This window comes from Planococcus citri, chromosome 2 (genome assembly GCF_950023065.1).
Source record: "Planococcus citri chromosome 2, ihPlaCitr1.1, whole genome shotgun sequence".
NCBI lineage: Eukaryota > Metazoa > Arthropoda > Insecta > Hemiptera > Pseudococcidae > Planococcus > Planococcus citri.
Genome location: NC_088678.1, coordinates 24987071 through 24998812, shown reverse-complemented (window position 1 = coordinate 24998812; position 11742 = coordinate 24987071). Strand labels below are relative to the sequence as shown.

At 32.5% G+C, this 11742-nt stretch overlaps 1 protein-coding gene across 1 annotated transcript; it reads left to right on the top strand.

Annotated features, from left to right (window-relative positions):
• Positions 1-7986: 7986 nt before the first annotated feature.
• Positions 7987-11342, top strand: LOC135835145 (cuticle protein CP14.6-like). Its single transcript, XM_065349283.1, has 3 exons — positions 7987-8147; positions 10588-10727; positions 10819-11342. The coding sequence occupies exons 1-3, from the start codon at positions 8142-8144 to the stop codon at positions 11120-11122; spliced, it is 450 nt and encodes a 149-aa protein (XP_065205355.1). The 5' UTR covers positions 7987-8141; the 3' UTR covers positions 11123-11342.
• The last annotated feature ends 400 nt before the right edge of the window (positions 11343-11742 follow it).

Here is an 11742-nt window from a genome sequence, read left to right as displayed (position 1 = left end):
CAAAAAAAAACATTGTCGTTTTGCGTCACTGATAAGACTCTGGGAAGCCCTGAATTGAAAAATTTGCATCTGAGTACAGTTAAAATGCACCACCGAAGATGCACAAAGCTGACTGATGTTCAATCAGAACTCAACAAACCCTTCCGAGCATATCCGAACCTTACCAGTGATGCGTAAAATCGTACTTTTTTTATATGGACATACTCGGATTTGGCATTAAGGTAACGATTTGGACTTTTATCAAAAAAATCATGCGATTCAGCCTGCGAATATCATGTGTAAATGTTAAAGCATGTAAAATTAAATAAAAATTGAAAAAAAATTTGCCCTGGATGGGGATCAAACCCAGGACTTGAAGTTTCTATTTTTCTGCATTACCTAACCCACTCGACCACTTTGCTGCTTACAAAGAGTAGAGTTATTTCCCCATAAATGTTTGCACTTTTTGGACTTGGGCGAAAAATTTAAAAATTTAATAAGTTCAGGGCGAAAAATTTAAAAATTTAATAAGTTCACAACGCACAAGCAATGCAGAAATAACTTCACTCTTCCCAGTCTTCGCAAGCGGCGAAGTGGCAGAGTGGGCTACGGCTAGGTAACGCGGAAAAATAGAAACCACAAGTCCCAGGTTCAATTCCCACCCAGGGTAGAAGTTTTTTTCAATTTTTCTTTTATTTTACATGTTTTAACATTACTTTTATGCAGGCTGAATCACATGTTTTTCTTTTTGAAAAAAGTCCAAATTCACGCATTATGTATCTACACGCCTGTTTTTATGCATAATTTTGTCAATAGGGTAGTTTGTCCTAGAGCCCTGCGCCGACATTAAAATGATTGGCAGTGGCTGTGGTATGCAGAACACTGTGGCTGGCAATGGAGCTGATTACAGTCGTAGTTTTTGGCGGGCTGCAAACATTTTACTCTGCGGCTCAGCTGGCTACAAAGTTAAATTTTGCGGTAATTTTTAGTAGATTATAAAATTACCCCAAAATATAAGTTTGTACGCAAAATTAAATTCAACTTCTTAAAATACCTATTCATTTTCGAGCTGAGAAGAGAGGGCTTTTTAGTATTGTGTGGCAATAACAAAAAGTAGTGCCACTTTTGCCACTTGAAAAAACCAAAATATGTGAAAAATCTCTCTGAAATTTGCCATTTGAGTGAGTTGAGCCAGCTCAGCCTGGCGGATTACTCAGCAGGGGCGATGGTGGCTGAAATAATTTTTGAAACGGCTGTGGTGGCTCAAAAAATATTTGAAAAATTGGTGGTGGCAGTGGTGGCATGGTGGCGCAGGGCTCTAGTTTGTCCTATATAAAGTTTGTAACAGCCAGAGCATGTGATCTTATAAATACCTGGTTGGTCAGTTTTTGGGTCCTTGTCCTTGAGGCTTCCTAGTAGTGTTTTCAGTTTATGTTGATTAGTTGTGACTGGTTCTAAATCGTTTTTCCTAAAGATCTGGCAAAGTTTGTCGGTTATGATTATGACTGGGTAGTGGGTCAACTTGATTCTTCTATTGTCTGGTTTATCTCTTTGGAATGTGGTGATCTCTTTCAATCTTTGTTTGCTTATATGGTTTTTGATAAGAGTGTCTATAGCTTGCCTGATGATGATAAGTTGTACTTTTTGAAAAGATCTTTGCAATAATAAAGCTTGAAAAATGGAGAGAGTTTTTCTTTTCCAATACATATACCTACCTAAGTCATCAACACATTATGTTTTTTTATTTTCCTCTCCAGTCTCCCCATCACTTATTCTCTATTTTGAGCACATGTAAATTGATATGTAGGCATATACTTAAAGGGGTTTCCCGTTACCTGCTCCTTTTTTTGGACGTGCACACATTTTCTTTGGTGGGTAAGAATAAGTTAAATTTTTTAATCAAAGTAGGTATGTAGTTTCAACGTCCCAAGAATACCAGGCTTCCAATGTAGGCTGCAATCTGTGGCTTCAAAATTGAAAAAAAAAAGGTTCATTTTTGACATGGGTAAACTTATTTTAAAAATTTTTTCTTCGTAAATAACTATTAATACCCTCTTCCTCTCCTCACCACCCTAAAAAATGTAAAAATAATCGAAAAACGTCAAATAAAAATGCTTTCAATAGTTCCAAACATTTGCCCGACTGTTACAAAAATTTCGAAACGTGTCCCTTTTTATGTAGGTACTTATTTTTTTGGCCATATTTAGTTTTTTGAGGGTTAGAGGGGGAGAGAGGTTCATTCTTTAACCTAAATATCATTTGAAATATTTTTTTTAAATGAAAAAACAAATTTTTTCAAAATTTTGAAGCTGCATAACCACAGCTTTATAAAGGGATGGCGGTCTAAAATTTCCAACTCGTTCATATGACCTCATTTTTTCGCCATTGAGACCTCCATACTTCGTCCATGATCCGAAAAAATACAAAAATGGTCTACCTCAAGAAGGTGTCTTAAAAAAAGGAAACAGAATGCTCAAAAACCTCTAAATTAACCATCCTGTAGATTGAAATTTTTATTAAAAATAATTACCCTCCCCCCCTCCCAAATAATATACGACCTATCATCGAGCAAAATGAATCGAATTTAATAATTTGGTCACTGGAAGACAATAAGACTACTCCAACAAATGTTTCCAAAACAACTTGAAAAAAAATCTAATTTAATACCTAGCATGTAATCCAAAGCCTTACTTATTAGAACACGTCTTAAAGATTCATTTTATGGAAGTTTTTCAGGCTCAGCAGTAAGTCTAGCCATTCATTGATGTGATGACGATTCCTCTACCAAAAAATTATTTTCTTTTCAGACAAACAATTCATTCTACCGTAGGATGATTTTCTCACGTGTCTCTTATTAGGTTCAAGGTTGCCAGTTTACAGTCTCCAATGGCACATTCTAGACCATTCATTTCACAGCTTTCGTCACCCATCAATCGTCAAATCGCCTGAAAAAACCACTCGTAAGCTCATTTCAGTCAATCGATATCGGAACTATAACGGCAAATTCCATCGCTCATCCAGGTATCCCAGTAATCTATAGCAGTAGGTATGAATGTGACAAACTTGACCATCGCGTCGCTACCGTTGAAGCGTGTTAATTAAAGGTAAGTACGCGCGTGTTTCGCAATGTAAAATGCATCGGATTTTGCGCCAGTCTATCAGCAGTAGCTAATCTAGCCTTGGGCGTCATATTTGATTTCAGAGATTTACGATAACCGAGAAATCTATCATTAAAATTATAGCCTCTTTGAGAGAATAGTTCATGGGAATACGCAAAACCGGTAGGCTTTATAAGAAATAAATTAAAAAAATTATCGTATTAATATGGCTAAAAAAAAACTCGTTTTTTTATTAGCCTACATTGTGCTAATAAGTTAAGGTGAGAAAAACGAGTAACGATCGTATTAGCATCGTAAAAAAGACACATAGCACCGTACACCTACTTATATGTATTGATGTACTGATGAATTCTTAATGGTAAATTTTTTATCACTCGTTTTGCTACACTACTTGATGCGACTTTTTTTCTTTTTACTTATTTCGACTAGTTTATTAATTTTAAATCATTAGTATTGCCAGTATTGGCGGTGCTGAGAAGATTAAAATGTTTATCGATATTAATTGATTAGATATGAAGGCGTTATGGGTAGACAACTTATTTCACGCTTGGATATTGCGAGTTGCGATATTGATGGCGACGAGCCTTTCAACCCACGCAGTATGTGCCAGCTACCAGATGACATGCACTTTTGCTTGTGGTATGTGTGCCTTTGGGTTTTAGGTTAGCGACGTTAATTTCGTAATATTGGAATGAAATGCAACCGGGGAATTTATTTTTGCCTCGAGGAGTTAGTTGTGCAGTTATTTCCAAGATATTTTATAGAAAAAAGTATGTACTCTTTTCTTCACTTTGATGCTAAAATATTTCTTTCACTGCAAAATGAGCATTTTTGGTGCAAGTGTCATAATTTTTTGACAAAAAATGGGTAATATTTGACAACAAGACATAACTAATTTTGCAACAAAAAAAAAAAGTGAAAAAATGGAAAAAACTGAGCATTTTTTGAGAAAAATGAGTAGGTAATTTTTTGATGAATGGTTACCTACCTTTTTTTTTGGAAAAAAATTACTATCCTAACAAGAGAACCTCTTGAGGTGTCACACTCCGATTTGAACGGGACTGCGATTTTTGGAAAGAGCATAGTCTAAAACCCCCTTAACCAAATTTTCAGCTGCCCAAGTTCATTTTTCGATTTTTGGCGAATTTTCGAAAATTCAAAATTGATTGTTTTTGGCGATTTATGCTTTTTTTTTTTAAAAAGCACGTAGGTACTTGATCAATAAAAATGGTCAAAATAAGTCCCAAAACTAATATTAATTACCCAAATCCAAATTTCACCATTTCCGGTCATTCTGGAGCCTCCAGCGCGATTTTTCAATTTCTCCAGAATTTTGATTGCTCCAGAAGGCATGAATATGCAGTTGGGCAGCTAAAAATCGAGTTGTATATTACACTCGACCTGTTTAACGAGTTTATTTACATTTGAGCCGATTTTGAGAGTGACACCTCAAAAGTGGCTTTTTGGCCAGCTTTTTTCAAAATTAAAAAATCAAAAAAATCAAAAGTTTCCCTTTTGAGTGGAAATTTTTGAAATTCACGCGAATCGCTGTATTTTGTCCAAAACTAACCCCCCAAATCCAAATTTCCCAATTTCCAGCCATTCTGGAGCCTCCAGCGCAATTTTTCAATTTCTCCACAGTTTTGAATTTGCTCCAGAAGGCGTAATATGCAGTTGGGCAGCTAAAAATCGAGTTGTATATTACACTCGACCTGTTTAACGAGTTTATCTACATTTGACCCGATTTTATGAGTGACACCTCAAGAGTGGTTTTTTGACCAGCTTTTTTCAAAATTAAAAAATCAAAAAAATCAAAAGTTTCCCTTTTGTGTGGAAATTTTTGAAATTTGCGCGAATCGCTGTATTTCTTCAAGAACTAACCCTCGGAGCGCAAATTCTACCATTTCCAGCCGTTTTGGAGCGAAAATGACACCTCAAAAAACCACTCTTGAGGTGTCACTCTCCAATTCGGCTCAAATGTGGATAAACTCGTTAAACAGGTCGAGTGTAATATAGAACTCGATTTTTAGCTGCCCAACTGCATATTCACGCCTTCTGGAGCAAATTCAAAATTCTGGAGAAATTGAAAAATCGCGCTGGAGGATCCAGAATGGCTGGAAATGGTGAAATTTGGATTCGGATAATTAATATTAGTTTTGGGACATATTTTGACCATTTGTACTGATCAAGTACATACCTACTTTTTAAAAAAAGCATAAGTCACCAAAAACAGTCAATTTTGAATTTTCAAAAATTCGCCAAAAATCGAAAAATGAAGTTAGGCAGCTGAAAATTTGGTTTTGGGTTTTTAGACTATGCTCTTTCTAAAAATCGCAGTCCCGTTCAAATCGGAGTGTGACACCTCAAGAGGTTCCCTTGTAAGTTTACAAAAATGGTTTTTATGAAAAAAAAAATATATCAGGTATTTTTGTTGAAAACTGATTATTTTGAGAAAAAAGGATCAATGTAAAAATGGTTCTTTATTGGCAAAACTTGATTATTTGGGCAGAAAATGATTTCTCAAGTAGGTACTTAAGTATTTATTTGGCAAAAAATCAATATATTATGTATTTTCCAAAAGTGACTATTTTGGTAGAAATGACTAAAAAAATGAATACGTCATTAATTTTTTGGAAAAAATGAAGTACAAATCAAAACTGTTTTCCTTTTTTATTTTATTGATTATTTTTTTTGTTGCAAAAAATTGGCACGTGATCATTTTTGAGAAAAACTACCTAAGTAAGTATTACATACAAAAATAATTACCTAATACCTACCTTCAAATATTGCAAAAAGTTATTATTTCTCACAAAAATTATTTACTTGGAAAACTAATTATGTATTTGTACTTTCAGAAAAACAAACACTAATTTTGCAAAAAATTGTTATTTTTGGCAAAAAAAATTATCATTTTGACAAAAATAAATATTTGGCGAAAATGGCCAATTTTAGAAAAAAAATGACTTACCTTACTTAAAAACATGGCTAGGTATTTTAAGCGAAAAAAAAATGAAAAAAAAACACTACTTTTGATACAAATTGATATTGTAAAAGAGCATTTTTGGAAAATTTGTTCTAGATGTGATCACTGTTTATTCAAGTATGTACTATGTATTATTAAGTATGTACCTGTATACTACCAACTGCAAGTGGAAGTCGTTTACTCGTCAGTCGTGAGTCGTGCAACTGCTGGTTCGTCAACTTTGATGTCATCCAAATCTCAGAATCAAATTTTAGACTGTCAAAACTGATTTTTCAATTTTCTTTGCAAATTTTTAAGAATAGAGAAAGCTATTGGTGTATCAAATTTTTACAAAAAGTTTGGGTCAATTTTGAGATGAAAATAAACCTCCTTAAAAGTTGGAATTCTTCATTCAGTTAACGTTGTTTTTCAATAAATACCTGGAATAAACATTTATAACTTGATTTTTTTTTTAGAAAAATCAGACGTTGTAAGAAAACGATAAAGAGCAACAAAACTGCCGAATATTTCGTAAAAAATGTTTTCAAGTAAGTACTTGAGTCTATATACATTTCTAACAAAAAAATGATTTATAATCTTTGTCTCCTAGTAGTCAATAAAGGTGTACTAACGTGAGTGAAATTTTCCAACTTCTTTATGCAAAGAAAGAATAGGCACTCTACATGAGGATTTTTTGTGGTTTTCATGAAATCCTTACGTAATGAAATTTATACCACTTTCTTGTTTTTTTTTTTCATCAAAAACTACTAGTTCGTGGAAAATTTTCTAAATAATTTTTTACAAAAATAAAAAAAAAAAAATGAAACGTGGGCTCTTATTTTTAGAAATGATTTCATGTCTAGTTATGAATGATCTAAAAGAAGTAGTGTATCCACCTTATTCGCACATGTTTGATCAAGAGCAACGCTTGAGCTGTCAGACGGATCTTGCTGGATGCTTAATAATTAGGTATGATATGTAAGTAGGTATTTAAATTGTACGTGCCGCTGAATACGTGTTACTTAACCAAACGAATACTTCAAATTCTTATTCTTTAGGCAAGAAAACAACAACTCGAAGATTTCAGTTGAAGAATTTCTGGGCGAATTTTCAATACTTCGACTATGACCATCAAAGTAATTAGGTAATTATGGTAAATGAAAGTGCCAAATCGAGTTGAATATTATACTTACTCGATCATTCATTAAAAATAAAATACAGTACTTAAACAAAATATTCAAATGCTTAATATCAATTTGTATTTTTAAAGTATTACATATTTACTAATCATAAAAATGAAACTTGCAAATTTATCAACAAATGCAGTTCTCAAGTAAACTTGCACCGTATACTCACCGAGCAAAAAATTCAATCACCAGACTAACCTCGTATCCATTTTTTGCATTCGTAAACTCGTTTCCCACCATTATACTCTACATAAAATAAATCAACCATCCAAATACAAAATTTCGCTTTTAGATTATCAAAGTATTGGAACCGAACGGAAATTACCATTAAAAATTCGATTGAACATGTACCTAATTGCTATTTGTACTCAGGTTCAAATTTATTTATAAAACTAATTTTAAATTTAAATGTACTTAATATATACCTACTTCTTAGTACACGTCCAAGTACACACCGAGAGAATGCGATTCTCGGTTCAATCTTCGAAAATATTTTAACATAATTTAATCATCAGAGAGCATAATTAAGATTTTCAGCATTTCTCAACACAACACAGAGAAAAAATTTGGCTTATGATGGATTTTTTTTTCTCACGTGCCGAGTATAGGTAGCTACTGGATGGAAATCTTTACGATCCCGTATTGCGATTACTTTCACCTAAATTTTTAAAATAAAATCCGCATTTGCCAGACACTTGTTATAAAAAACCCATCCTGTATGTCTCGTAGGTACTTGTACATGTACAACACCCTCTTAACTCATACCAACGGTATAATCTACTTAGCTATTCGCATTATATAAAGACATTTTGCAACTCAAAAATTTCAATTCGTGTTTTCGTGAGTTTTGTGATTGTTTACTTTACTCTTTGTTTCATTAAAACAATATTCAACATGCATGTAAGTTGATTGTGATACAGAATACAAATACATTTTGTAATAATAATACAATTTTTTCAAATTCTTTTTTTGGTTTCGGTTCCTTGTGAAGAAAAAGTGCATCGGAATTAATTAATTTAATAAAGTGCATTTTTTTTTTTTTTTTTTTTTTAATAGATCATGCTTAACATTACTTATGTGCTTATTATAAATGTGATTGATGTGATCGAAAAAAACGCAGTAGACGTACAAGTTTGAATATTTGAAACATTATTTTCATTGTTTTTTTTTATCTCATTCAATTTCTTCTTCAATCAATATTTTTTACAATAAGGGACGGAGAGTTTCACCTATTGTATATGTCGACTCAAAAATGACCTTCTGCGTGGATTTATGTGTTTCTCATTGCTTGTTTATAAAATTAATTTTGCAATTTGTCATGAGAAAAGTGGAAATATTTTTACTTACTTTTTAACTAAATATGCAAATCAGTTATTAATTGAAATCGTGAAATCTCAAAATTCAAATCTTTAATATTTGAATTTTTTTTACTCAATGATATTATTATTTTGTACAGGTGTTTATTTGTGCACCTGGAGCTCTAATCAGACCAGTTGTATTGAAATAGAATTCCCAAATTTTGACTTGTTTTTGGTGATGATTTTTGTTCAAAATGAATTTTGAAAAATTACCAAATATTTTTCAAGACTGTCACCTCTCTCTTTTTTCCTCCCCCCTCCCCTATACCGCTAGTCCGCTAATTGAAGAGAAAAGTAGAAGTTTTGAACTATGGATGAAATCATTTTTAAAATTTAGATAAATAATACCTACTTATGTGGGCAGATATTTTCAATCTTATATTTTATTTTTTTCTCAATTAAATTCTAAAATTTCAGCAAGAAGTTTTTAGATCAAGATTAATTTGTAATATTTTGTATTTTTGCCTTTATTTTATTGAAAAGTCGACGAAGTAAATTCTTCCTGTCCAATAATTATAAATAAATAGACCATATTGGTCAAAAGGAATCCTGACTTGAAAATTATCATGAATCTTCAATTATTGAACTTTGATGAATTTTTTTTCTTTTGTTAAATCCAAATTATAAAACTGAAAAACATTAACGATATTTGGAGTGTTATAAGAACAAAAAACTTTAAATATATTGCAAATAAATGAATAGCATTACCTACTCTTTGAGCTTTTTTCTTCCATATTTCTGGAAAATGCAAAACAAGGTCATCAGAAGCTATTTTGCTTCGCTTTTTCCATCGTTCTAAAAATTTTCATTCTGAATACTTACTTACGCAAATTTTTCAAATGTTGACGACGTTGACGTCATGAATAAAAAAGGCTCCATCACACCCCCCCCCCCCCCCTTTGTCTTCTTCCTCAATTCAATTTTTTCCAAAAAAAAAATAATGTTGACGATTTTTTAAAAAAAATCTTTTTCAGAACACTCCTGGGTCAAATTTGAAAAAATCAAAATGTAGGTATATTTTGCAATTTTTGGTCGTTGGAGGCAATACTTATCCTTGCAATAAATTTTGAAATAAACATTTTATAAAATGTTTGTGCCAAGTTTTAAGATCACTGATCGAGTTAAAAAAATTGAAATTTTTAGCAATTACCTTACGTTTGAAAAAAAAAAACACCGAAAAACCGTCGTTTTTAAACTAATTTTTTGAAAAATTTTTGTTTTTGCTTCGTTTGTGCAATAGTTTTTCTTTCACGAAGTAATCATGCATGCATTATGAAGGTTTTTCAGAAAATTATCTCAAATTTTGATTTTTCATGCCTGAAAGTCTGATAAGAAATCCTTGCTTCGCCACTGCAATTCTTCATTCTAACACATTTTTTCAAATTTTTCAATCCGATCTGAGCGAAAAATTTCCTTTAGTGGTCCTAAAATTAGAAAAAAATTTTTATAAGATGCTCATTTCGAATTTTATCGCAAGTATATTGCAAAGTAGGTCTATTCTTTTTATTTTTTTTTTATTTGCCCAGAGGTGCTCAAGAATTTGTTCTTTTTTTCAATGTTGATGTAAGTAGGCAAAAAAGTACTTAACTCAAAAATTCTGTGTAATTTTCATAACAGGCTCACCATCAATTTTTCCAACATGATATCCATTTCTTTAAAAAAAATAATTTTCAACTACTTTGAAGTTAAAATAACCTGGCAAGCGAATAAAATGTACCATTATTCTTAGTGAATATTTCATGAGCTGTATTTTTTAAGATATGAAAATGGCTTCAATTTGGTTTCAAGTTCTCGTATAGGTACTTAATTTTTACGTAAGAATAACTAATTAGATACATAAGTACCTAGCTAGAAAATACCCGTATAAATTTTCGAACCGAAACGTTACTTAATTCATTCAATCTGCAATAATTTATTCCTCAAATATATGTATTCGTAGAATCTCACACAGTTCGTCACTAAAAAAAAATTATACATTTCAGATGAAAATCGCCATTATCTCTGCCTTAATCGCAGTCGCCGTCGCTGCTCCAGCACAACTCTCAAACTCAGCATCCAATAATTTCATCCCGATCGTTGCCTTTGTTCAAGATCAAAACCCAGACGGTTCCTACTCCTACAAGTGAGACAATTTTTTCTTCAAAACTCAACTAAATATGGCATAAAAGTTGCATTTAAAATTTTATATTTCTAAAAAAAAAATTCCATTATAGATACGAAACCGGAAACGGTATCGCTGTCCAAGCCCAAGCTGCCTTCCCAGTTCAAGGTGATGGACCAGCTCCAGCTGAACAAGGCTCGTACGCTTACACCGGACCCGATGGTGTCCAATATGCCGTAAGCTACGTTGCTGACAGCAATGGATTCCAAGCCCAAGGTGCTCATTTGCCAACTCCTCCCCCAATGCCAGAAGAATTAGCCAGAGCTTTCGCTGCTGCTCCTCAAGATGAAGGTTTATACGACGAAAGAGGATTCCTCATTGTCCAAAAGAGCATCGTCCCTGGTAAAGCTCAGTGAAACTAGACTATCATCGATTCAACTCTCAGGTGTAAATGTTTCCAGAAAATTCTTCAAAAACAATAGAATGTTACCACTTGATAAATTATTGATTGATTAAATCCCACTCTGAAATATTGTTAACATTTTTTAAATGAACTTGGTTGTATTTTCAAACACGTGTTGTGTCAAACTACTTAATTTATTAAAATAAATAAATAAATTTTCCATCATAATATTACCTATTCGTTGTTAATGATTTCGAATATATGGCAATGGACGATTTTTTCAGGCACTTTTACAGCTAACGAAATGGAGAAATAGCTTTTCAGGAAAATCCTATCATAAAACATCGATTTTTGATATTGGCAGTGATGATTGCCTTTCTAAGATCAGCCTCTTCCTCAACGCTTTTGAACTAGACACCTATACTACCCATCAAAGTGATAACTATAGACCTGAGGTGTGGTTAATGCTGCTAAATATTACAAAAATCAGCCAGATATTTGACTAAAAAAATTTCAAAAAACCTGTTTAGTACGAATAAATACCACTAATAAGAATCTACGAGCAGTTATAGGACTATTCAAGTTCTATGTCAAAATTTAGAACTAACGTAAGTGTTTTCGAATTCAATCTTG